Source organism: Tachypleus tridentatus, chromosome 12 (genome assembly GCF_004210375.1).
Source record: "Tachypleus tridentatus isolate NWPU-2018 chromosome 12, ASM421037v1, whole genome shotgun sequence".
Taxonomy (NCBI): domain Eukaryota; kingdom Metazoa; phylum Arthropoda; class Merostomata; order Xiphosura; family Limulidae; genus Tachypleus; species Tachypleus tridentatus.
The window spans coordinates 114654331-114681981 of record NC_134836.1 but is presented as its reverse complement, the minus strand read 5'-3'; the positions used below and the strand labels follow the sequence as shown (position 1 = coordinate 114681981).

Here is a 27651-nt window from a genome sequence, read left to right as displayed (position 1 = left end):
GTAGCTTTGCGCAAAATTTAGAAACAAAGAAACAATAATTGTAAATTAATGTGCCGCCGGTTTTTAGCAAAATATTGCAAAGCTAATAACAACAAATAAATTGTTACGTCACACACCTGAAAGGTTTCTGTATTATTAAAAGAAATATGAAGGTTTCCAAATTTCATTTCATACGGAACCAATTTTGGTGAAAGTTTTTATATTAAATAAGGGTGCATGAAAAACGTTGAGAAACAATTCCTAAACATCCCGTACTGACGATTCATATTTACTTTATTTAGTATTGTTCCAAGTCACTTGTGGGTTCGATTGTTTCACAAGGAAAGGATATATCGATTCTGGAATAAGATTCGACCTTCTGTAGCGTTTTTTAAACCAAAAACTATAAAGGTAAGTAACCAAACATCGCATTCATTCCAACATTACCTCACACATATAAGGTATAAGCAAAATATTAATATTAAGAAACTAAAAACTTGTTACAAAATAAGACATTATGATCAGTGGGTGGAACTGATGTAATATGTGATGGATTTTTTTTATTTCAGGTGATTTTCAGAAGTTCCACAAAATTAGAAAAATCAACTGAATATTCTTTTTTGCATCCATGGCTGGGATCAGGATTGTTGACAAGGTAATTAATAAAATCAGGGCCTTAAAACTACTATTCCTACGGGGACACCAAACTTACACAGCTCATAACATTTTTCAGTTATATTGTGAATGCATTTACCCCAGATTTATATAGACCCAAGAAGATAATACATACACGAGTTATACTTTAAAGACTGACAGAAAGTGTACATGTAAGCGATTATTAAGATATAAATAAGTTTAATTGTTTAGAATAAATATACGCACACATATAGAAATATGTAATTATTTTAAAATGATACCATTGTGTAAATGTGGTAAAAAATAACTTTATAATACATTTCACAGATAACCACTGAATAGTTTTTTAGTGTTTTTTCTAACATTCAAAAGACATTTCTTGCAAAAATACATTAATTATGACAAATAACAAAGCCAACAATAGCTAGGTTTTATAAATTAACATACATTATTAATATTTTATTTTAGTAGAATGGGATTCAATGCCTATTATTATTTGTGTTTAGACCAGCCAAATACAATGCTACCATCCATAATATTTCTTTGGTTTTAAAATACGAACACAGGAATAACAAATGTTTAATTATGTGTTTTATGCAGCGTGTTATTCAGCTAACTCATAGTTTCTACGTCTGTGGACGTTCTATGTTTTGTTTTATAGGAGGATTTCAACACATTTTGGGGAATTTAAACATGATTTTAAAAATTAGGGATAATTAAACCTACATGATAAATTTCAAATAAAAAATACTTACTATGAAAACTAATTTGGATAAAAACTTTGATGTCAAATACCAAAAAGGGTTAATTTCTATTACGTAAATTGTACTTTTGATTTTTACTGTACACACGACTTGTATTGTTGACTGAAAATTTCTTTCGTGAAGAAACACTGATCTTATTGGACGTTGAATCGATATTGTCGTATCACGGCTTCACGATAGAATAGTCGTATCATATCGACATACTTTTAACATATATATATATATTAAAATGTTTATCGTATTTGATACATAGTTTCGGGAGTAAATGGAGAAGAAGACGAAAGTTGGTAACTCCTGCATTTCACTTCCGAATTCTTGAAGACTTCATTCCAATGTTCAACGAACAGAGCCAAATCTTAGTGGAAAAGTTGAGACAAGCGCAGAGCGAGAAATGGGTGGACATAGCTAAATATGTTACTCTTTGTACGTTGGACATAATTTGCGGTGAGCTTTCATTTTCCACTTCGGATTTGGTTTATTTTTAATTTCGCGCCAAGTTACACGAGTACATTGCGCGAAAGTAAGAAAAAACCAAACCACTTATATCTGAAAAACCTGTTACGTATTTTAGAAGAGAATAAACCTATAAACTGATTTTAACTGTGACATTCTTGTAAATTTGAAAGTATATTCTACCGGTAAAGTCAATGTTAACAAAAAATAAAAATTTCGTCACAAATGTCTTTTGAAAAAAAAGAAAGTCGTCGGACGGTCTTTGATACAAATTACTCTGGACATTATAAAACAATTGATGATAATTATTCGTCTATAAAAAATTCAACTATATTTCAGAAAGTGCAATGGGGATAAAGATTTGTACCCAAGAAAATACAGACTCGTCCTATTTGAAATCTTTGTACGAGTAAGCATACATTTCATTTTTCTATAGTTTTGTTGGATTCAAAGAAAATGGTACAATAAAAGTAAACTGTCAAGTGAAAATCAAGTAAACTTTAGTAAATATAAGTAAAACGTAATAATACAAAACAGAAATTTACTAGAGATCGAAAAGTAAGTCACTTTTTGGGATATATTACACTCCCAACTATTGTAATTTAGGAACAATAAAAACAATTTAAGTGTAAAAAAATACATGTTTATTTCGTATATAGATTTTGAAAATATTATGACATCCAACTCTGCCTCCTTCTAGTACAGCGTTAAGTCTACTAATTTACAGTAATAAAATCAGGGGTTCGATTACTCTCGGTGCGCTCAGCAGATAGTTCGAGGTGACTTTGCTGTAAGAAAAACACACCCATCCAATATATTGTCCTTTACTCGTTTGTTTAATGTACATGTTGATATTACTGTAAATAGCAAAGAACTGTGAAAAGATACAGCATTAGTAAAATAATTTTTATCGTGTTTTCCTTACGTTTCTGTTCCTTACTTGGACTATCCAGAAACGGACTAGTAGTTGGACGCAGGGTCAGGAGTCCCCAGTTTCTGATACAGAAATAAAACAAAAATGGAAAAGAAGAGATACAAGTAGTGGAAACATTGTTTATTAATTTTGTGGGATATTTCATGCTCTTATTTCTCTGTGTATGAGGTTTTTGTGCAGTTTGTAAGATGTTTAAAATACCGTAAACAAACTTTTTTTTTTCCAAATTATTATGATAAAGTTAAAGCTTATCAAAAACCTTTGAAGGAATCTCTTCATCGGTATCGACGGTGTGATTACTAAACTTCCCAGCCCTCTTTCTATCCCATCAGTGGACATCGCTTGACATAACTTGAAGGGAAGACATTTAATGATATCCCGGTTATTGGCAATGGCTTCAACCTTTATTTTTTTAACGCCAGAGTTTTAACATGATAGGATTTATTGACGAGAAAAATAAGACGAATTACGAAACTACTGAGGTATATATATACGTTTGACGAATATTAGTTTAAGCAGATGTTGTAGACATATTGTTATATTTATGTTATAGAGAAATAAACAAGTTAAACTTGGGTAGGTACAGTTTTTTGTTTTATTTTTTACAAGAACAACGAACGATTTATGCTTAACTCGACGCACCTTCTTTAAGGTTTTAGGCTTAGCACAGTAACTTCAATAATAGAACCCCGTGATAATATTTTCTATTCAGTAAATAGTGCATAGTATGATAATAATTTCTTTTTTTTTTACAAAGGGTTGGTGAAACGTTCGCGTGTCGTATGATACGACCGTGGCTTTGGCCTATGGTATTATTTTCACTATTTTCTTGTGGGCGTCGTTTAAAAAAAGGTTTAACAGAACTACACAACTTTATCAGAACGGTAGGTAATTACGTGAAGTTACACAAATAGCCCAAGAGACTTAATGGTACAAATAATAAATGATAAGTAAGTACTCAAGCCTTCATATTAATTTCTTTCTTCATTAACTGATTTTGAGTTTTGTTAAGATTGTGGAAGAACAACAGATTACTGAAAAAAACTACATGAAAAAAAAGAAAGTGAAATGGAAATGTTATGTTTCACAACTCAGACTTTATCTTTATGTCCATATATTATTCATTATGATAAACGATTGACAACGTTTTCTATAGTTTCAGACTATTGTAAAGAATAGTTAGGACTTAATGGTACGAATCTCTATGAAAATCCTTCATTTATTTATTAATTTTTTTGTGATTTATGTATATGTATATTACTTATATACTTAAATCAGCATAAACGTACTTATTATGTTAAATTAAAAGTACATTTTGGGTGAGCCCAGGATCCATTAAACGGTCACAAAGTGTACGCCGTAGACAAGTTCCAGGGTGCTAATAAAAGGTGATACGTTTGATGTATCCACATACAGAAACCATCGTGCAGACTAATTGGGTAAGACAAAGCTGTGAAAAACAACAAAAAGAGGATATCTAATTCCGTTAGTTTAAACTTTAAAACAAATTAAACATACGATCCTGACTTTTAAACATAGTTATTTAACATACTCATGTGAGTATATTGCAGGTTTGAAGCAGCGTCTATAGAATAAAGATATTATGGTTAATAGGAGATTTCTGGTCTAATGTTTTAATTAACAAATTTGATGACACTTTTTTCTAGATAATTCGTAATCGTAAAGCCCAGATACTGGTGATCCGAGCTTCTGGTAATGAACAGGATGATAGAAACGATAATAAATTGAAGACGAGGCAACCTTTGCTAGACCTGATGATTAACGATCATTTGAATGATCTCAGCTTAACCCTGGAAGGTATTCGTGAAGAAGTGGACACGTTCATGTTTGAGGTAAAAACGTTGGAATTTATATTCACTTTGTCCATTCCAACCTTGATCCTTTCTCTATTCATCCACCCACTACTACCTACTTACATTTTTAATTACTCTCCAGTTTTACTTTCAGTCTTCCTATCTTTCTGTTGAAAAGTGTTATTTTATTCGATGACACATTTATCTACGTTTTTATTCAATGATGCAAACTTATCCAAGTGCGTGTTCAGTAACGTAAACTTATCCACGCGTTTATTCAATAACACAGGTCTATCCACGTGTTTATTCAGTAGCATGTATGTATTTACATATATATTCAAAACTGTTCACTTAGTCGTTTTGTTTCTGTAGCCTACTTTCCCATGTTAAAACTTAATTCACAATATTACCAGCCTGACTTACCATCCATATAAAACCGCATGAGAATATAGTTCAGAAATTTACTATTCTTCTAAGATCATCAAAAAATTCAGTGCCATAAGTTTACCTTACAAGGTGTTTAAAACACTCGCTCAACAATTGATACAACCAAACAACTTGGTACCATAAGTTTACCTTACTAGGTGTTTAAAACACTCGCTCAACAATTGATACAACCAAACAATTTGATACTATAAGTTTACCTTACTAGGTGTTTAAAATACTCATTCAACAATTGATACAACCAAACAATTCGGTACTATAAGTTTACCTTACTATATGTTTAAAGCACACAGTCAACCAAATAATATATGTGTATAGATATATAGAAATATGTATATATGTGTGTAGATATATAGCTATACATCTATTTAAACAGGGACATGACACGACTGCTATGGGAATTAGCTGGACACTTTATCTCATTGGTTTGGATTCGTTTGTTCAGAAACAAATACAAGACGAACTGGACTCAGTATTTGGAAATGATACCGAAAGGTCCATTACAATAGAAGACATTAAACAACTGAAATACATGGATTGTGCTTTGAAAGTACGTAGATTAATCCCTTGTTTTATTATTATTATTAATTATTCGTGTTAACAGTAGTAATAGCTTTAAATACTTTGTTTCTCTGTGTAAAATACATCTTATTATTACAGAAGTCACTTTTCTTGTTTCTTCATATCCATTAAATTTTCAACTTGAAAAGAGATTTTAAAATATTTCCCGGTAGTATAGAATTATTATTTTACCAAGTTGTCAATAATGTGCTCAAATATATAATTTTATTAATTATAACTCATTGTTGTTCAGCACAAATTATAACTTAATTTATTTTGTTATCTTTTAAATCTGCACACAAACTTCGACCTTCTCTCCGATTCAGATGGTTCTACGAATTTTCCCCCCAGTTCCTTTCATCGGAAGAACATTACGAGAGGATGTTGTAGTCAGTAAGTCCAAAGTTTCATTCATCTTAATAAGTTATCACGGTTAAATTCATGTTCAAGTTCTCTTTTATTTCAACGAAAAGCTAACAGTGGCTTTGGATTAACAGTTATATACTGCGAGGTTAACAACTATGAAATGTTGTGTGGCCAATCATAATGAGGTTTTACCTGGTGTGCAGTAATTGGATATTGGTTGGCCAATCGTAGTGAGGTTTCTACTTGGTTTATAGTAATGAGGTGCTGGTTAATTAACAACAATTAAGAGTCTATTATTTAACAATAATGAAACGTGAACTAAATGTTGCTTAATTATGAAGAGATGATAAAGATTTCTTTTCATTGATGACGAGAAAACCCTCTTGTAGAGAAAAATATATATAGAAATGGCTGGTTTGGATTGAGAAAATTTTTTAAGTAGAGGAGCGAACAACGTTTCGACCTTTTTCGGTCATCGTCATGTTCACGAAGAAAGAAAAAGGTTACTGACCGATAGCTGACCACATGTTTAAAAGGGGTTGTGCAACTAAGTGTAGGATTGTAGAGGGCGTGCTTGAATGTTTGATTATATTTATTAATATTGGTATAATGGTGTTCCTTTGTATTGGGCTTGAGTTGTTGTATAAGTAAGGCTTCCTTGATTTTGCGTTTGTTTATATTTGTTTTTTTTATTTTGTATTTGGGTGTTTTCTACGATTATGTCGTCTTCATTTGATTTGAAGTGTTGAAAACGTGTGAAGGTGACTTTTTGTGTTTTTTTTTATTCTGGTTTCCATTTTCTACTTGTTTCTCAATATTGAAGTCGTGTCAGTTATCACGTTGTATTTTATAAATAATGTTGGTGTGGTGTTTGTCAGTATAGACCTTAGTTTTGTGCCTGGTTTTTGAATAACTTTGGTATTAACCGGAAAGTCATATTTTGTAACTTTTTTTTGACAAATATTGGTTATTTTTTTGCTGATGTCGGAAATATATAGTATGCAGCAGTATATAGTATCGTGACTTTTTAATTTGTGGGATATATTTAATTTTTTGGTTGATTTTGCTTTATGTCTAGGTGTGTGCGTATAATTTTTTCTACGGTTTGTGGAGGAAACTTATTGATGTTGATGAAGTATTGTTTTATTTTGTTTAATTCGTCGTTAATTTTATCTGGCGAGCATAGTTTTATGGCTGTGTTTATTTGGTTTCTTGGGATGTTGAGTTTTGGTTTTGTCCCAAGGAATATATATGGTGATTTTGCGGTGGATTTCTGTTTTAAATTGTGTATCGGTTCTTGTAATTTTGAGGTTAAAATATGATATTTGATTGCTTTCTTCCTGTTTACATGTGAAGTTAATGTTGAGATGTGTAGAGTTAATGTGAATGAAAAAATTAAGTGTGAGTTCTGTAGATGTGATTCCCGCAATCATGTCGTCTGCATATTTGTACCAGTATAGTGATGGATGTAATGCTGTGTTAATTGCTTGTGTTCTTTGCATCTTAGTTTTTCTAATTTTTTATTGTGGCAGACCCTTTTGTCTCTGACACTCCTAATGTTGATTTGGTTTATGTTTCGTTGTATACGTACGTAAAACTCTGGTTTAATGCAACATGCCAGTTAATGGTTTAGGTTCATTTTATGTTTTTGTCATGCAGTTCTTTGTATTTCGTGTTCAACATGGCTTTAAGTAGATTTTCTGTAAATTTTGGATAATGTTTGTGCATTGATTAAAATTTTTTGATAGTTTACCTTTACAAAGTTAGGGATTAGTTGTTTCTGTCTTCCTTAAACAATTTTATTCAAAGAATTTTCTTATAAAACCGTCAACATAATTTCGCAAAACAGAAAGCTAAAAAACAATCTTACAAAAAGAGACATTAATTCCATTAAAAGCTAAAAGAAGACAAAAATATAAGAATTCTAAAAGCAGATAATGGAAACGCTATAGTCATAATGAACACTTATGAATACATCCCAAAAATGAAGAACATTCTAAACAAAATACCACTAAAATTGAAAAAAAAAACACAATTTCAAAAACACTTTATTCCTACCTACGCAAGACCAACTCACGCACAACACAATTTTAAAGAGAAATATATGTAAAAACGTTACAAGCTCAGAGTATGTGATATTACACGTGTTAAGGCACTGATTGTCAGACCAAAATGACAATAAAAGTTGTGCACCTTGAAAACGGAGGAAAACATCGGATTTTTCGCCAAAACTCATTCGTGTCCAATAAATTTGTTTGAGAGATCTGCATGTTCTGCAAGTGCAACATGTGCAAAACCCCAATAAAAGTGACGAGTTCTCGGTTTCTTTAGCTCAGTGTTAAGCCACCGACACGCAATACAGTTACGCCAAGACTGACTGAAGCACAACGCAACAACGCCATTGGTCGATTGGAGGCAGGCAAATTTCGATCAGATGTTCCCAGAACTATGAATGTCCACCCAAGCACCATCACAAGGCTATGGAATCGTCACCAACAACATGGATCAACTCGTGACCGTCCACGATCTGGCAGACCTTATGTGATCACGCCAGCACAAGATTGCTACATCCGGTTACCTCACCTTCGGAATAGGACCACCACTGCGACGTCTACTGCCTCAACCATACCAGGGCTGCGTAGGATTTCCGATCAGACCGTACGCAACCGTCTACGAGATACAGGAATCCGACCTCGACTTCCAGTCAGAGGCGTCATCTTCACCCAGCAACATCGTCAAGCACGGCTGCAGTGGACTCGGGCACATCGGGTATGGCCTCATCGACGATGGAGGCATGTTTTATGCTTCGTAGGCAGGATGGAAGGACCAGTGTTTACCGTCACCGAGGTGAACATTTTGCAGCAAACTGTGTGGGGGAAGTTGACAGATTTGATGGTGGCAGCGTCATGATGTGGGCTGCCATCGCCTACATTGCCAGAACAGACCTTTTGCACATTCGAGGGAATCTTACGGCTCAACGATACGTCGACGAGATTCTTAGGCCCCATGTGCAACCCATCACGGTGAACGTCAATGACGTTTTTCAACATGGCAACGCCCGTTCTCACTCAGCCCGATTCACCACTGTCTTCTTGAGACACCACAACATCAATGTTCTTCCCTGGCCCTCCAGATCACCAGATTTAAACCCCATCGAACATCTTTGGGACGAGTTGGACCGACGTCTGCGACGGCGACAACTTCGACCGCAGACTCTACCTCAGCTTGCAGCAGCTTTGCAGGCTGAGTGAACAGCCATTTCACAAGATGTGATTCGTCATCTTATCGCTTCCATGGGCAGGAAATCCCAAGCAGTTATTGATGCACACGGGGAGCATACTCGTTATTGACGTTGAGTGACGTTAAACTTCAACTAGTAAGCGTGGACTTCGCCTTTGCCGACTTTGGATGTTCAGCAGTGAATGTGCAAAGTTTGACACATGTCATAGATAACTGCCCGGAATAAACTTGTTAACAATTTGTCTCAAATTTTGCCTTTTGCGTTTCTTTTTTTGAAGAGTATATATTATACGGCATCCCCAAACCTCATAAACCAGATTGCCCATTACGACCAATAATGTCTACATATGAATCGTTTAATTACAATCTTGGTAAATACACAACATAGGCATTCTCCAAATATGTAACATCAGCCGGCTCATTCATCAAAGACTCTTTCAATTTCAAGTCTAATCTGAAGCCTGCAAGATAGTCTTGTAACTCTATATCCGAGATCCTAACCCATCAATAGACATTACCAGCAACCAATTAGCAACCCTCATAGATCAAGTCAAACTTCATCTTCAACAACCACAACTATATACAAACAAATGGCCCAAGGATGGGTAACCCAGTATCACCAATTCCAACCAATATTTTTATGTTCGCTCCTTTATATAAAAAAATTTCTGAACCCAAATCAGCCGATTTTACATATATGAAGACACTAAAATGACATCACATAAGGGACGCTTAACGCTGTACAGTGGAGCGCCATTAAACTGACATCAGATTCCGTAGCGGTGACGTACAGTAGAATATGTAAATTTATGATCACATGAGGATGTACTCTCGTGATCTACTCTGGGAATATACACCCTGCCAGAAGCTTCATCGAGAGAGTGTCCCAAGATAGTTATTATGAGATGTAACTTTGCTGTTTGTCACTCGACGTCACTGTAATACTGAATTTCCACATTTTTTGTGGGGGGATTAGTTGTTGTTTTTTCTACTTATTTTTCCCGGTTCCATTATTATTGCTCCCCAGTGGCATGTCTGCGGACGCACACCGCTAGAAACAGGGTTTCGATACTTGTGGTGGGCAGAGCACAGACAGCCCGCTGTGTAACGTTGTGCTTAATTCCAAACAAACAAGTGTAAACGAGTATTTTGCCCCCAAGTGGCACAGTCGAATGTCTATGGATTTACACACTAAAAATAGGGTTTCGATATCCGTAGCGGGTAGAGCACAGATAGCCCATTGTGTAGCTTTGTGCTTAATTCTAAACAAACAACCAAAACCATTAATATTGATTTATTTATGGTAATTGTTCATGTAGGTATGAAAAGTCCTGGTTTGGCATTTGTTTATTGTCATTGTTCTGGTAAGTATTGGATATATTTTTAACAACTTCCAAATTTAAGAACGAATAATATAGGTCGGTTTAATTATCATATTTAATCATGTAGACAGGTAAGTGTAGGTTTTCACTACTTCATAGGGTCTGGCATATCCTTGTAGTTAGAAGCGGTAAACTCGTATCATGAAAGTTCCAAATTCGAATCTCCGTCGCCGAACATGCTTGTTCTATGTAGTTGATAATTGGGCTACCACACATGTGTGAAACTTCTTGACTTATAAAACATCGGCCTCCACCAAAGTAGTTTAGATTAATGCTATAATGAGTAAATATATCATAATTGAAAGTGGAATGACAATTAATGAAATTAAAACCCATTTGTTTTTATTATGTACTTCCAGCAGAGGCCCGCAAAAATGTTTACGGTAAAAGCAGTATCTTATTACAATAATATTACTTTAAATACAAAATTCCTAAAATAATACAAAATAATTTTCATCGCAAACACCAAAATCATCGAATCCACTCGTTCTTGTTGAAGGTACGACCCGTGTTTGATAAATAGATAAACTACGACTATAATTTGTGTCTATGTTTTGCTTTACTTAGGACTAAACTATACCCAACGTAAGTACTATCAGTCAATAAATGTATAATGTACGATCTGACGTTAGACATTAACAAAAAGTTGTAGGTTTTTAATATGTGATTGTACAAAATGTATACTGAATAATGTTTATATTTATCCGTTATTTATATACGTTCAAAATCAAGTGCGCACGCATACGTGTCTATTATAGATAGCAAATTACGAGCGCATTCTATTATTGTTGTAGATTAGCGAGGAAAACTCTGAACATGAATGAGGATATGACCATATTTATTTATTTGGCTACATTTACTAGAGTAATTCATTACCCTACGACTACGCCAACCCTTTAGGTTTTATATACTGATATAAAATATTTTAGACACAAATATTTGAAATATTTTTTATTAATTATGGATTTTAAATACTTACAGGACAAAAGTTTGAAATCTTGAAACAGAAAGTTGTAATAGCAAATATTCTTCGCAACTTCAACGTGACTTCCTTGGACCCAAGAGACAAGATAAAAATCGACGCAGAATTAGTGCTTCGGCCTAAACAAGGATTACGGATGAGAATAGAACCTCGGGTACGAGAGTAAACCAAAACCGAATTAAACAAAGAAATCGGTATCACTACTCTCTGTATAAGAAGAAATTTTACTAAGTTCATTCTGAATTTTTGTGTGTGTGATGGGTTGTTTGCCTTTTTCTTTTTGTTGTTTCAGATAGTTTACAATAAAAGCAATGTCTATCTACCAAAAGTAGGGTTAGCTTACCTTCTACAAGTAAACGGAACTTAGATATTGTGTTTAATTTATTGTATAAACTCTATTTAATGAGATATTCTAGATAGTGCTAAAAATTCAAAATATAATATAATATGGATTTATTAACTTTTCGTATTTGTGGTTTTAAGTATACTTCAGGTGCGGAACTTATTGTAATATTTACGAAATAAAGTGTAATAACTAGAATAGTAATGTAGTCTTCTTATCTTATATAAATTACTTATTACGGGTGTAAATATTACTGCGCTAGAGAATTCTGTGTTTGTCATCATCATCGTGAGAATTAAGTTTGTTTTAAATTTCTGGCAGGGCTATCTGTGCTGGGCCCTGGCATGGCCAGGTGGTTAAAGCACTCGACTCATGATCCGAGGGTCGTAGGTTCGAATCCCCGTCGCACCGAATATGCTCGCCCTTTCAGCTGTGGGAGCGTTATAATGTGATGGTCAATCTCACTATTCGTTGGTAAAAGAGTAGCCCAAGAGTTGGCAGAAGACTAGCTGTCTTCCCTCTTGTCTTACACTGCTAGAGCAAATAGCCCTCGAGCAGCTTTGCGCGAAATTTGAAACAAACAGACAAAACTTCAATGTGATAGGCACCAATAAGTTATTATTGAGTGTCAGTCAAGGAATGTATGTTCTGTCAAACCTTATGTACGACCCCATGACGTCGTTTGTTAATTTATATAACTTAATACCCATGAAAGATGTTGGATGTTGTATTGGGAAAGTAATGACAAGCTTTTCTGAAAACAATCACTAGAAACAAAAGAGAGCAAAAACCATTGCTGTCCTCTAGTTGTAAGGACTGCTATTACCTATCAAAAAAATCGCATGATTTATGTATAAGAATGAACAATAATTCAAAAACATTTCTTTGAGGCAAGATATTCGTTGATTATGATTCAAATGAAAACTAGTTTTCCATAATCATGGAGATTGTTTCACCTCAATCGATATCACCACTATGGCTCTCATCTCTACAGGAAATCGAACTCCAGATTTGTAGCTCTCGTGCAACTTCATAAAGTTTCTGCTGATCCATTTTGAAAAGGTCCACGACATATCGAGATTTTGTTGGACGCTCTGGTATATGCACCTTGAAAAACAACAACAACAAACAAATCTCACATTAATATAAATATTAACACAATGCGTCAGTTTTATATTTGAAATTTTTAAAGACGTGGAATATCCTGTTGATATTCATTGTTTTAAAGTAACAAAATAAAAAGTATATTTTCTGAAAGTTAAAATTGAAACATTATTTTCAGAAAATTAAAATTAAAAATTTATTTTCTAGAAGTTAAAATTAAAAAATGTTCTTTGTGAATGTTAAAATTAAATGCTTATCTTCTAAAAATTAAAATTAAAACTTCACCTTATGAAAGTTAAATTAAAAATAAAAATTATTGTCTGAAAGTAAACAGATGGTTTTATCACAGCCACTCATGGTCACACTCAGCTGAGCAAGTTTTCTCTCATAGTCAACATACACTATCCGTATCGGGGTGCATTCATTCTATTGGTTAACAAGAGGGAATCGTTAATAGTCGCGGCACTTGATAGTCAGGATTAGAATAAATTAATCTATGAGAGTTTGGGCAATATAAAAGGTTTGATCTATTGAGCCCAAAACTGTAATTAGATCTCAAATTGGTTAAAAGATGACAGAGCTATGAGCTAAATGTTGTGTTTGAAGTGACATACACATCGCAATGAAATTTGCTTCAGTGATTTTATTGAGATCGAAATAGACTACGTATAAGATACCACGACTGATATAAAAGAAATACATATTGTGCAATTTCGAGAGCTTAGGGTAATAAACAAAAGAAAAATAGTATAATATTTGAAATGAATTTAGGATTCTTGCCTATTACAACTATTTTATATTCGTTGGTAAAAGAGTATCCCAAGAATTGGCAGTGGGTAGTGATGACTAGCTGCCTTCCCTCTAATCTTACTATACTAAATTAGGCATGGTTAGCGAAGACAGCCCTCCTGTAGCTTCATGTGAAATTCAAGACAAAAAACTGACGGTTTTAAGTATAGTCTTCAATTACGGTTTGAAAAGCGTTATGGTCTTCCTATTTAGTTTAGAGATTATTTTTATAGAGAATTATTTTCATTTTGATAATTTCATTTATTGTTTGTTTGTTTTGGAATTTCATACAAAGCTACTCGAGGGCTATCTCTTCTAGCCATCCCTAATTTAGAAGTGTAAGACTAGAGGGAAGGCAGCTAGTCATCACCACCCACCGCCAACTCTTGAACTACTCTTTTACCAACGAAAAGTGGGATTGACCTTTACATTATAACGCCCCCACGGCTGGGAGGGCGAGCATGTTTGGCGCGACTCGGGCGCGAACCCGCGACATTCAGATTACGAAGCGCACGCCTTAACGCGCTAGGCCATACCAGGCCTACATAATGCTAGATACGCTTTCTCCACAAGGGGAATCGAACATCGAATTTTTTTGCGCCACGCAATGCTAGATACGCGCTATCCACCAGCAGATCGAACCCCGAATTTCAACCCTGTAAATTCATAAATCTTTCGCTGACGCAGTGGGATTATATAACTTAATGATTGACAAATGTGCCTCTTGGTGATTCATCTTTGTACTTTACCATGTTGGAACACACACCAATGTTGAACATTATTTATGTTGAGAAAAAAAGTAACATTTCTTTCACAGAAAATGTGTTAATATAGGTTTTATCTCCTGGTTTTACACAGTTGTATTTTCTTCCAGAGTCCTTTTAAAAGGATATTCTAGAAGTCAAGTGAGGGAAGCAACTACACATCGTCCTTTGTTAGTGGCAAATTGCCCTCGCTTTCGTGATGAGCAGGAAATGACGTACATGTTGGAAAGGCTAAAATGTTACTACGAATAAGTTAAACAGTTATCATGATCGCTATGATTAGGTAGTAACCTAATACGTTCGGTAGATTTTGAAAATATATGCTGCAAAAGTAACCTTTAACTAGGAAACGTCGTACTGATGGATAAGTAATTTTTATGCGCGTTTAAGAAAAACGTTTCATTTATAGAATTTATTAATAAAAAGATAAAAGACACCCAATAAAGTTACAAACAAAAAAGTATCATTAAAGTAATAACAGTATCAAAAACCTAAACATACAGCTAGCGCAGAAAGCCCTTGTCTAGCTTTGACCGAAATTCAAATCAAACAAACCTTCCACCTTCAGTGGTTATTCTCACAGTCTTTGTCCACTTTTAAACACTGTTATCCTACCTCCAAATAATCAATCTGTCTTTAATGTCTTTACTTTGGGTTATATATCGACTTTCATATGTCATCAACCCTTTCATGTGTTATTTCATAGTCTCTGACATCTATAAATGCACTTGTCACAGCAATACTTGTCAAAAGCTGTAGTCACAATTTCAGATCACCTCAACTCACTTATCACAGAAGTTATAAATACCTTAGAACATTATTATCATAGTTCCAGCATCTCAACGATATAGACTGTACACATTTGAAGTGCAAGCTGCGTATCTCCATTTGTCATATATATACATATACATGCTGGTATGTCCTTCAACAAATTCTCGCCAGGAAATACGATAAATATAAATTATAACTAAGGACACTGCTTATTTTTTAATATATTTGTAATGATAAGTTATTTTTTAACCTTGGATTTCCTACGCTGATTCCTAGTCTATCTACATTAATAAACCCTAATCCCATCTGTTCGTCAGTGTACAGGTACCGTGTGGGATGAATGTAAACTGAGAACGTAGCGAGATACTTTAACAACCTAAACGTTTCTGCTCGTGACTTTAATCGCCAGATGTATCCGACCTTTTCTCGAGAGTGAACACTAAATGTCGCCCATGAAAGAATTAACCATGATTTTAGGCAGCGTTCCTAGATACTTGAATGACTGGTACGTCACCATATTTTTACTTTGTCTATCTTTTGTTCTTACGTTCATACCATCTTGGATAAGATGGTATAAGGTGAGAAACACAATCAATAAACTCCCAGGAATTGACTTCCGAAACCCATTCATTGGTAACGCGTCATTGGTCATGCGACATAAGGATGCCAGAACGATAGATAACATCAACTTGAGTAAGTAGACTTAGAGCTCTAAGGCATTAATAACGTATTATTTTAGCGTGTTTTCTGTTTAGAACATTATCTAAGTAATCCTTAAGAGACTTATTAGTGTAATTGAATTGACGTTCCCCTCATGTTGCGAACATGCTCCACGACGCACTGGTCTGGCAGATATTGCGTATCGAAAACACTAATAAACATTATGAGTTTCTGATGTGTAAAACATGACCATTATAATATTTTATAAGCACTGCTTACGTGATAAAATATAAGTTGTTAAACTTAAGTTGATACAACTGTGACATGAAACAACAATTGCTATTATATTTATAAAGCTTATACAGTTGTGCTTTCTGCATTTTGATTAAAAAAAACACTTAAAAAAAACTAGCCTTAGATAAGGAAAGTGTTCAACATTTATACCCAAAGAGAAGCTTTTAATCTACAAATGTCACACGTGCATGTTAAAAATAAAATTGATTTACAGTTTATGATTTTGTCTCAGCCGTCTGCTAGTACAGCGGTAAGTCTATGGACTTACAACGCTAAAATCAGGGGTTTGATTCCCCTCGGTGGATTCATCTTTGCTATAAGAAAAACGCATGATTTTGCCTCATGATGCCAGGTTGAAATATATAAAGTTTGAAACACCTGCTTATGAGGTAGTATCTTTATTTCTCTAAAGTGTTCGTCTGTGACAGTGAGACATGATCACGTACAACATTTATTCATAAATACTGCTCTTTAATTACGTGGGAACGTCTTTAAAAGGAACCATGTTGTAATGTGTTACATGTTTTTAATCCTGTTGTATTCGAAATTAAAATATTTTTTTTACCGTCCATATTTTTCTTTTAGAAGAAGTTAGATGTCGTTTGAACCTGACCCCGCATATCTTTAAGACTTAAAATCTCAGAAGGTAAATGTAATCGAGCTTTCCAACCGAGTTCGCATTGAGATATAATGCATGTCTTGCTGTCTAAGTACCTTTATAAATAAGGTCAATCCCACTATTTGTTGGTAAAAGAGAAGCCCAAGAGTTAGTGATGGGTGATAATGACTAGCTGACTTCCCACTTGTCTCACACTGTTAAGTGAAGGACGGCTAGCTCGTGTAGCTTTGCGCGAAATTTAGAAACAAAGAAACAATAATTGTAACTTAATGTGCCGCCGGTTTTTAGCAAAATATTGCAAAACTAACAATAACAAATAAATTGTTACATCACACTCCTGAAAGGTCTCTGTGTTACTAAAAGAAATATGAAGGTTTACAAATTTCATTTCATACGGAACCAATTTTTGAGGAAGTTTCTATATTAAATAAGGGTGCATGAAAAACGTTGAGAAACAATTCCGTAAACAGCCCGTATTGACGATTCATATTTACTTTATTTAGTATTGTTCCAAGTCACTTGTGGGTTCGCTCAATTGTTTCACAAGGAAAGGATATATCGTTTCTGGAATGGAATTCGACCTTCTGTAGCGTTTTTTAAACCAGAAACTATAGAGGTAAGTAAACAAACATTGCATTCATTCCAACATTATCTTACACATATAAGGTATAAGCAAAATATTAATATTAAGGAACTAAAAAACCGTTGTTACAAAATACCACATTGTGATCAGTGCGTGGAACTGATGTAATATATGATGGATTTTTTATTTCAGGTGATTCTCAGAAGTTCCACAATATTAGAAAAATCAACTGAATATTCTTTTTTGCATCCATGGCTGGGATCAGGATTGTTGACAAGGTAATTAATAAAATCAGGGCCTTAAAACCACTATTCCTACGGGGACACCAAACATACCCAGCTCATAACATTTTTCAGTTATATTGTCAATGCATTTTCCCCAGATTTATATAGACCCAAGAAGATAATACATACACGAGTTATACTTTAAAGACTGACAGAAACAGTACATGTAAGCGATTATTAAGATATAAATACGTTTAATTGTTTAGAATAAATATACGCACACACATAGACATATGTAATTATTTTAAAATGATACCATTATGTAAATATGGTAAAAAATAACATTATAATGAATTTCACAAATAACCACTGAATAGTTTTTTAGTGTTTTTTTGCTAACATTCAAAAGACATTTCTTGCAAAAATACATTAATCATGACAAATAACCAAGACAACAATAGCTACGTTTTTATGAATTAACATAAATTATTAATATTTTGTTTTAGTAGGATGAGATTCAATGCCTATTATTATTTGTGTTTAGACCAGTCAAATACAATGCTACCATTCATAATATTTCTTTGGTTTTAAAATACAAACACAGTAATAACAAATGTTTAATTATGTGTTTTATACAGCGTGTTATTCAGCTGACTCATAGTTTCTACGTCTGTGGACGTTCTATGTTTTGTTTTATAGGAGGATTTCAACACATTTTGGGGAATTTAAAGATGATTTTAAAAATTAGAGATAATTAAACGCAGATGATAGATTTCAAATAAAAAATACATACTATGAAAACTAATTTGGATAAAACTCTGATGTCAAATACAAAAAGGGTTAATTTCTATTACGTAAATTGTACTTTTGATTTTTACTGTACACGACTTGTATTGTTGACTGAAAACTTCTTTCGTGAAGAAACACTGATCTTATTGGACGTTGAATCGATATTGTCGTATCACGTCTTCACGATGGAATAGTCGTATCATATCGACATACTTTTAATATATATATATATATATTAAAATGTTTATCGTATTTGATACATAGTTTCGGGAGTAAATGGAGAAGAAGACGAAAGTTGGTAACTCCTGCATTTCACTTCCGAATTCTTGAAGACTTCATTCCAATGTTCAACGAACAGAGCCAAATCTTAGTGGAAAAGTTGAGACAAGCGCAGAGCGAGAAATGGGTGGACATAGCTAAATATGTTACTCTTTGTACGTTGGACACAATTTGCGGTGAGCTTTCATTTTCCCACTTCGGATTTGGTTTATTTTTAATTTCGCGCCAAGCTACACGAGTACTTTGCGGGAAAGTAAGAAAAACCCAAACCACTTACATCTGAAAAACCTGTTACGTATTTTAGAAGAGAATAAACCTATAAACTGATTTTAACTGTGACATTCTTGTAAATTTGAAAGTTTATTCTACCGGTAAAATCAATGTTAACAAAAAATAAAAATTTCGTCACAAATGTCTTTTGAAAAAAAAAAAAGTCGTCGGACAGTCTTTGATACAAATTACTCTAGACATTATAAAACAATTGATGATAATTATTCGTCTATAAAAAATTCAACTATATTTCAGAAAGTGCAATGGGGATAAAGATTTGTACCCAAGAAAATACAGACTCGTCCTATTTGAAATCTTTGTACGAGTAAGCATATATTTCATTTTTCTATAGTTTTGTTGGATTCAAAGGAAATGGTACAATAAAAGTAAACTGTCAAGTGAAAATGAAGTAAACTTTAGTAAATATAAGTAAAACGTAATAATACAAAACAGAAATTTACTAGAGATCGAAAAGTAAGTCACTTTTTTGGGATATATTACACTCCCAACTATTGTAATGTAGGAACAATAAAAACAATTTAAGTGTAAAAAAAATACATATTGATTTTGTATGTAGATTTTTAAAATCTTATCACATCTAACCCTGCCCCCCGCTAGTACAGCGGTAAGTCTACTAATTTACACTGACAAAATCAGGGGTTCGATTCCTCTCGGTGGGCTCAGTAGATAGTTCGATGTGACTTTGCTGTAAGAAAAACACACCCATCCAATATATTGTCCTTTACTCGTTTGTTTAATGTACATGTTGATATTACTAAAAATAGCAAAGAACTGTTAAAAGATACAGCATTACTAAAATAATTTTTATCGTGTTTTCCTTACGTTTCTGTTCCTTACTTGGACTATTCAGAAACGGACTAGTAGTTGGTCGCAGGGTCCGGATCCCCAGTTTCTGATACAGAAGTAAAACAAAAATGGAAAAGAAAAGATACAAGTAGTGGAAACATTGTTTATTAGTTTTGTGGGATATTTCATGCTCATATTTCTCCGTGTAAGAAGTTTTTGTGCAGTTTGTAATATGCAAGATGTTTAAAGATACCGTAAACAAACTTTTTTTCCAAATTATTATGATAAAGTTAAAGCTTATCAAAAAACCTTTGGTGGAATCTCTTCATCGGTATCGACGGTGTGATTACTAAACTTCCCAGCCCTCTTTCTATCACATCAGTGGGCATCGCTTGACATAACATGAAGGAAAGAAATATAATGAATTCCCGGTTATTGGCAATGGCTTCAACCTTTATTTTTACAACGCCAGAGTTTTAACATGACAGGGTTTATTGACGAGAAAAATAAGACGAATTACGAAACTACTGAGGTTTATATATACGTTTGACGAATATTAGTTTATGCAGATGTTGTAGAGATATTGCTATATTTATGTTATAGAAAAATAAAGAAGTTAAACTTGGGTAGGTACAGTTTTTGTTTTATTTTTTACGAGAACAACGAACGATTTATGCTTAACTCCACGCACCTTCTTTAAGGTTTTAGGCTTAGCACAGTAACTTCAATAATAGAACCCCGTGATAATATTTTCTATTCAGTAAATAGTGCATAGTATGATAATAATTTCTTTTTTCTTTACAAAGGGTTGGTGAAACGTTCGCGTGTCGTATGATACGACCGTGGCTTTGGCCTATGGTATTATTTTCACTATCTTCTTATGGGCGTCGTTTCAAAAAAGGTTTAACAGAACTACACAACTTTACCAGAACGGTAGGTAATTACGAAAAGTTACACAAATAGCCCAAGAGACTTAATGGTACAAATAATAAATGATAAGTAAGTACTCTACCCTTCATATTAATTTCTTTCTTCATTAACTATGAGTTTGAGTTTTGTTAAGATTGTGGAAGAACAACAGATTACTGAAAAAAACGTGAAAAAAGAAAGTGAAATGAAAATGTTATGTTTCACAACTCAGACTTTACCTTTATGTCCATATATTATTCATTATGATAAACGTTTTCTATAGTTTCAGGCTTTTATAAAGAATAGTTAGGACTTAATGGTACGAAACTCTATTAAAATCCTTTATTAATTTATTAATTTTTTTGTGATTTATGTATATGTATATTACTTATGCACTTAAATCAGCATAAACGTACTTATTATGTTAAATTAAAAATACATTTTGGGTGAGCCCAGGATCCATTAAACGGCCAGAAGGTGTACGCCGTAGACAAGTTTCAGGGTGCTAATAAAAGGTGATACGTTTGATGTATCCACATACAGAAACCATCGTGCAGACTAATTGGGTAAGACAAAGCTGTGAAAAACAACAAAAAGAGGATATCTAATTCCGTTAGTTTAAACTTTAAAACAAATTAAACATACGATCCTGACTTTTAAACATAGTTATTTAACATACTCATGTGAGTATATTGCAGGTTTGAAGCAGCTTCTATAGAATAAAGATATTATGGTTAATAGGAGATTTCTGGTCTAATGTTTTAATTAATAAATTTGATGACACTTTTTTTCTAGATAATTCGTAATCGTAAAGCCCAGATACTGGTGATCCGAGCTTCTGGTAATGAACAGGATGATAGTAACGATAATAAATTGAAGACGAGGCAACCTTTGCTAGACCTGATGATTAACCATCATTTGAATGATCCCAGCTTAACCCTGGAAGACATTCGTGAAGAAGTGGACACTTTCATGTTTGAGGTAAAAACGTTGGAATTTATATTCACTTTGTCCATTCCAACCTTGATCCTTTCTCTATTCATCCACCCACTACTGCCTACTTACATTTTTAATTACTCTCCAGTTTTACTTTCAGTCTTCCTATCTTTCTGTTGAAAAGTGTTATTTTATTCGATAACACATTTATCTACGTTTTTATTCAATGATGTAAACTTATCCACGCGTTTATTCGATAACACAGGTTTATCCACGTGTTTATTCAGTAGCATGTATGTATTTACATATATATTCAAAACTGTTCACTTAGTCGTTTTGTTTCTGTAACCTACTTTCCCATGTTTATACCTAATTCACAATTTTACCAGCCTTACTTACCATTCATATAAAACCGCATGAGAATATAGTCCAGAAATCTACTATTCTTCGAAGATCATCAACCAATTCAGTGCCATAAGTTTACCTTACAAGGTGTTTAAAACACTCGCTCAACAATTGATACAACCAAACAACTTGGTACCATAAGTTTACCTTACTAGGTATTTAAAACACTCGCTGAACAATTGATACAACCAAACAACTTGGTACCATAAGTTTACCTTACTAGGTATTTAAAACACTCGCTCAACAATTGATACAACCAAACAATTTGGTACTATAAGTTTACCTTACTAGGTGTTTAAAATACTCATTCAACAATTGGTACAACTAAACAGTTTGGTGCTATAAGTTTATCTTACTATATGTTTAAAGCACACAGTCAACCAAATAATATATGTGTATAGATATATAGAAATATATATATATGTGTGTAGATATATAGCTATACATCTATTTAAACAGGGACATGACACGACTGCTATGGGAATTAGCTGGACACTTTATCTCATTGGTTTGGATTCGTTTGTTCAGAAAAAAATACAAGACGAACTGGACTCAGTATTTGGAAATGATACCGAGAGGTTCATTACAATAGAAGACATTAAACAACTGAAATACATGGATTGTGCTTTGAAAGTACGTAGGTTAATCCCTTGTTTTATTATTATTATTAATTATTCGTGTTAACAGTAGTAATAACTTTAAATACTTTGTTTCTCTGTGTTAAATACATCTTATTATTACAGAAGTCACTTTTCTTGTTTCTTCATATCCATTAAATTTTCAACTTGAAAAGAGATTTTAAAATATTTCCCGGTAGCATAAAATTATTATTTTACCAAGTTGTCAATAATGTGCTCAAATATATAATTTTATTAATTATAATTCATTGTTGTTCAGCACAACTTATAACTTAATTTATTTTGTCATCTTTTAAATCTGCACACAAACTTCGACCTTCTCTCCGATTCAGGAGGGTCTACGAATTTTCCCCCCAGTTCCTTTCATCGGAAGAACATTACGAGAGGATGTTGTAGTCAGTAAGTCCAAAGTTTCATTCATCTTAATAAGTTATCACGGTTACATTCATGTTAATGGTTTCAATCTCTCTTTTTGTTTTAACGAAAACCTAACAGTGACTTTGGATTAATAGTTATATACTGCGAGGTTAACAACAATGAAATGTTGTTTGGCCAATCATAATGAGGTTTTACCTGCTGTACAGTAATTGGATATTGGTTGGCAAATCGTAGTGAGGTTTCTACTTGATTTATAGTAATGAGGTGTTGGTTAATTAACAACAATTAAGAGTCTATTTTTTAACAATAATGAAACGTGAACTAAATGTTGCTTAATTATGAACAGATGATAAAGATTTCTTTTCAGTGACGAGAAAACCCTCTTGTAGAGAAAAATATATATGGAAATGGCTGGTTTGGATTGAGAAAATTTATTATGTAGAGGAGCGAACAACGTTTCGACCTTTTTCGGTCATCGTCATGTTCACAAAGAAAGAAAGAGGGCACCGACCGATAGCTGACCACATGTTTGAAAGGGGTTGTGTTACTGAGTGTAGGAATGTAGAGGGCGTGCTTGTATGTTTGATTATATTTATTAATATTGGTATAATGGTGTTCCTTTGTATTGGGCTTGAGTTGTTGTATAAGTAAGGCTTCTGTAATTTTGCGTTTGTTTATGTTTGTTTCTTTATTTAGTATTTGGGTGTTTTCTACGATTATGTCGTGTTCATTTGATTTGAAGTGATGAAAACGTGTGAAGGTGACTTTTGTGTTTTTTTAATCTGGTTTCCATTTTTCTACTTGTTTCTCCAATATAGAAGTCGTGTCAGTTATCACGTTGTATTTTATAAATAATGTTGGTGTGGTGTTTGTCAGTGTAGTTTTTACACAGTATAGACCTTAGTTTTGTGCCTGGTTTTTGAATAAATTTGGTATTAACTGGAAAGTCATATTTTGTTATTAGTTTCTGACAAATATTGGTTATTTTTCTGCTGATGTCGGGAATATATGGTATGCAGCAGTATACGATTTCATGATTTTTTAATTCGTGGGATATATTTACTTTTTTGGTTGATTTTGCTTTATGTCTAGGCGTGTGCGTATAATGTTTTCTACGGTTTGTGGAGGAAACTTATTGATGTTGATGAAGTATTGTTTTACTTTGTCTAATTCGTCGTTAATTTTATCTGACGAGCATAGTTTTATGGCTGTGTTTATTTGGTTTCTTAGTATGTTGAGTTTTGGTTTTGTTTTATATCCCAAGGAATATATAGGGTAATTTTTCGGTGGATTTCTGTTTTAAATTGTGTATCGGTTCTTGTAATTTTGAGGTTAAAATATGATATTTGATTGCTTTCTTCCTGTTTACATCTGAAGTTAATGTTGGGATGTATAGAGTTAATGTGAATGAAAGAATTAAGTGTGAGTTCTGTAGATGTGATTCCCGCAATCATGTCGTCTACATATTTGTACCAGTATAGTGATGGATGTAATGCTGTGTTAATTGCTTGTGTTCTTTGCATCTTAGTTTTTCTAGTTTTTTAATGTGGCAGACCTTTTGTCCCTGACACTCCTAGTGTTGATTTGGTTTATGTTTCGTTGTATAAGAACGTAAAACTCTGGTTTAATGCAACATGCCAGTTAATGGTCCAGGTTCATTTTATGTTTTTGTAAGTCATGCAGTTCTTTGTATTTCGTGTTCAACATGGCATTAAGTAGTTTTTCTGTAAATTTTGGATAATGTTTGTGCATTGATTAAAATTTTTTGATGGTTTTACCTTTATAAAGTTAGGGATTAGTTGTTTCTTTCTTCCTTAAACAATTTTATTCAAAGAATTTTCTTATAAAACCGTCAACATAATTTCGCAAAACAGAAAGCTAAAAACAATCTTACAAAATGAGACATTAATTCCATTAAAAAGCTAAAACAAGACAAAAATATATGAATTCTAAAAGCAGATAATGGAAACGCTATAGTCATAATGAACACGTATGAATACATCCAAAAAAATGAAGAACTTCCTAAACAAAATACCACTAAAAATGAAAAAAACAAACACAATTTCAAAAACACTTTATTCCTACCTACGCAAGACCAACTCACGCACAACACAAATATATTGTACGGCATCCCCAAACCTCATGAACCAGATTGTCCATTACGACCAATAATGTCCACATGTGAATCGTTTACTTACAATCTTGGTAAATACACAACATGGGCATTCTCCAAATAGGTAACATTAACCAGCTCATTCATCAAAGACTTTTTCAATTTCAAGTCTAATCTGAAGCCTGCAAGATAGCCTTGGAACTCTATATCCGAGATCCTAACCCATCAATAGACATTACCAGCAACCAACTAGCAACCTTCATAGATCAAGTCAAACTTCATGTTCAACAACCAGAACTATATACAAACAAATGGCCTAAGGATGGGTAACCCAGTATCACCAGTTCTAGCCAATATTTTTATGTTCGCTCCTCTACATAAAAAAATTTCTCAACCCAAATCAGCCGTTTTTACATATATGAAGATTTCTTTTCCTTTTCACCAGAGGGGAATTTAAAAAGGTAACTTATCGAATTCTATGAAATTCCAGAACATAATTCACATAACTAAATTAATTTAGATTACTGTGTGGTGAAGTGAAACGGACTCTAAACCTCATACATAACTGATGTATGGTTGGTGAACAATAATACGATGTGTTGTTTCAACGTTAATAAGAAAGGTGTTGGTTGTTAAACAACGGTCACTTAATGATTGGTCAGCAGAAGTGGTTACAATATTTTGTCTTATAAAGAATGCTAAACAAAAGTCAGTTATTTGGAGTCAAGCATAATAACAAGTTTTTACTGTTTTTTTTTCTTGGCTAAAAGTAATTAAATATTGGCTAAATAAGAATGTAGGTAAAATTATTTCAATTTTTTTTATCTAAAATGTTTAGGTTTATATCATCACGTCAAAAGTTTTTGCTTTGTTAAATTTTTAAACTTTATCACTACTTTCCCGATAGATGGTCGAAGGCCACTTAGAGATGTAACCTGTTTCAACCATCGTTCCCCTCTATGGTAGGGTGTTGTTTATTAGTCAGTCATTAGACACTAAAATGACATCACATAAGGAACGCTTAACGTTGTAGTTTGTACTGTTGTGACTTTAGTAAAACGTACTTATGACGTGAATCACGAGGAGAATTATGCATCTACAATACAGCGAGATATATGAATGCAAAAGCAATAAATAAAATATTTGTTACTTTTAATTTTGGTTTTATTTATTCTTGATACAAAACACATTTGGGGACTCTGTGGAAGTAGAGCTATTTTTGTTTTTGTTGTTTTTAATAGATGGCTACCATATACCTCAAGGCAGTACTTGTTTTTTGAATATTTATATGCTGCACCGAAACCCAGACGTATTTCCAAACCCGGAAACATACGATCCGGATCGTTTTCTACCTCAGCATATAACAGGGCGTCACCCATACGCTTATCTTCCTTTCTCTGCTGGTCCTAGAAACTGTATTGGTAAGTATAGATTGCAGCTATCAATATATGGTAAATAGGACTAACAACTGATTATCTCCAGTCCGTACGAGCTGTGTTAGTAGCTTCGTAACAGTTATTCATAAAAGTTATGTTGCTAACGGATCTCGCTTTTGGATATACATGAAATAATTTGAGTCGTCATTTACGTAAGGAAATCGGTTTTAGTTGTCAATAATCTGTTTAGAATTTTGCTCGTAGCTACACAATGGCTATCTGTGCTAGCCGTTCCTAATTTAGCAGTGTGAGAGTAGAGGGAAATTAGCTAGTTATCACCACCCATCGACAACTCTTGAACTACTCTTTTACCAACTGAAAGTGGGATTGACCATCACATAATAACGTCACTACGACTGAAAGGGCGACTCTCACAATACGAGTCGTAGCCCTAACCACCTGGCCATGGCGACCCCAGATATCACAATAAACGGGATAGTTATTTGCGTTTTTAAGGATGGAAACTACAATGTAAACGTAAAAATTACACTTAGAGGAAAAAATTACCTCGTAAATGGAATGGAAAATAATAATTATAGTAAAAAACTTTCCGCTTCCTAGTGACCCAACATTACGCTTGAGGGATTATAACCCTTATATAGTTTCCCGTTTACAAATAAAATAACCAATTAAAACTTTAATTGAGTTTAAAATAATAATGTTTATTAAACTGTTGTCATTTCATGATTGAGATAGTACAGTCAGCGTTTCGTTTGTTTTGAATTTCGCGCAAACCTACTCGAGGGCTACCTGTGCTACTCGTCCATAATTTAGCAGTGTAAGACTAGGCAGCTAGTCATCACCACCCACTGCCAACTCTTGGGCTACTCTTTTACCAACGAATAGTAGGATTGACCGTAACCCAGCTGAAAGGGCGAACATATTTGGTGTGACGGGGATTCGAACTCGCGACCCTCGGATTACGAGTGCCTTAAACACTTGGGTCATGGATTTGGATTCCTGTCACACCAAACATGCTCTCCCT

General features: G+C 33.6%; 1 protein-coding gene across 1 annotated transcript in view; it reads left to right on the top strand.

Moving 5' to 3' along the window:
- Positions 1–27651, top strand: part of LOC143235735 (cytochrome P450 4C1-like) — a 32330-nt gene that overhangs the window by 2176 nt on the left and 2503 nt on the right. Inside the window, exons 2-20 of the mRNA XM_076473942.1 lie at positions 282–390; positions 549–634; positions 1633–1823; positions 2172–2241; positions 3524–3650; positions 4434–4619; positions 5401–5574; positions 5912–5978; positions 11555–11717; positions 15769–16019; positions 17403–17515; positions 17675–17760; positions 18760–18950; positions 19300–19369; positions 20658–20784; positions 21556–21741; positions 22561–22734; positions 23072–23138; positions 26472–26651. Of these exons, the coding sequence (XP_076330057.1) occupies positions 282–390; positions 549–634; positions 1633–1823; positions 2172–2241; positions 3524–3650; positions 4434–4619; positions 5401–5574; positions 5912–5978; positions 11555–11717; positions 15769–16019; positions 17403–17515; positions 17675–17760; positions 18760–18950; positions 19300–19369; positions 20658–20784; positions 21556–21741; positions 22561–22734; positions 23072–23138; positions 26472–26651 (2618 nt within the window). The remainder of the gene's footprint in view (positions 1–281; positions 391–548; positions 635–1632; positions 1824–2171; positions 2242–3523; positions 3651–4433; positions 4620–5400; positions 5575–5911; positions 5979–11554; positions 11718–15768; positions 16020–17402; positions 17516–17674; positions 17761–18759; positions 18951–19299; positions 19370–20657; positions 20785–21555; positions 21742–22560; positions 22735–23071; positions 23139–26471; positions 26652–27651) is intronic.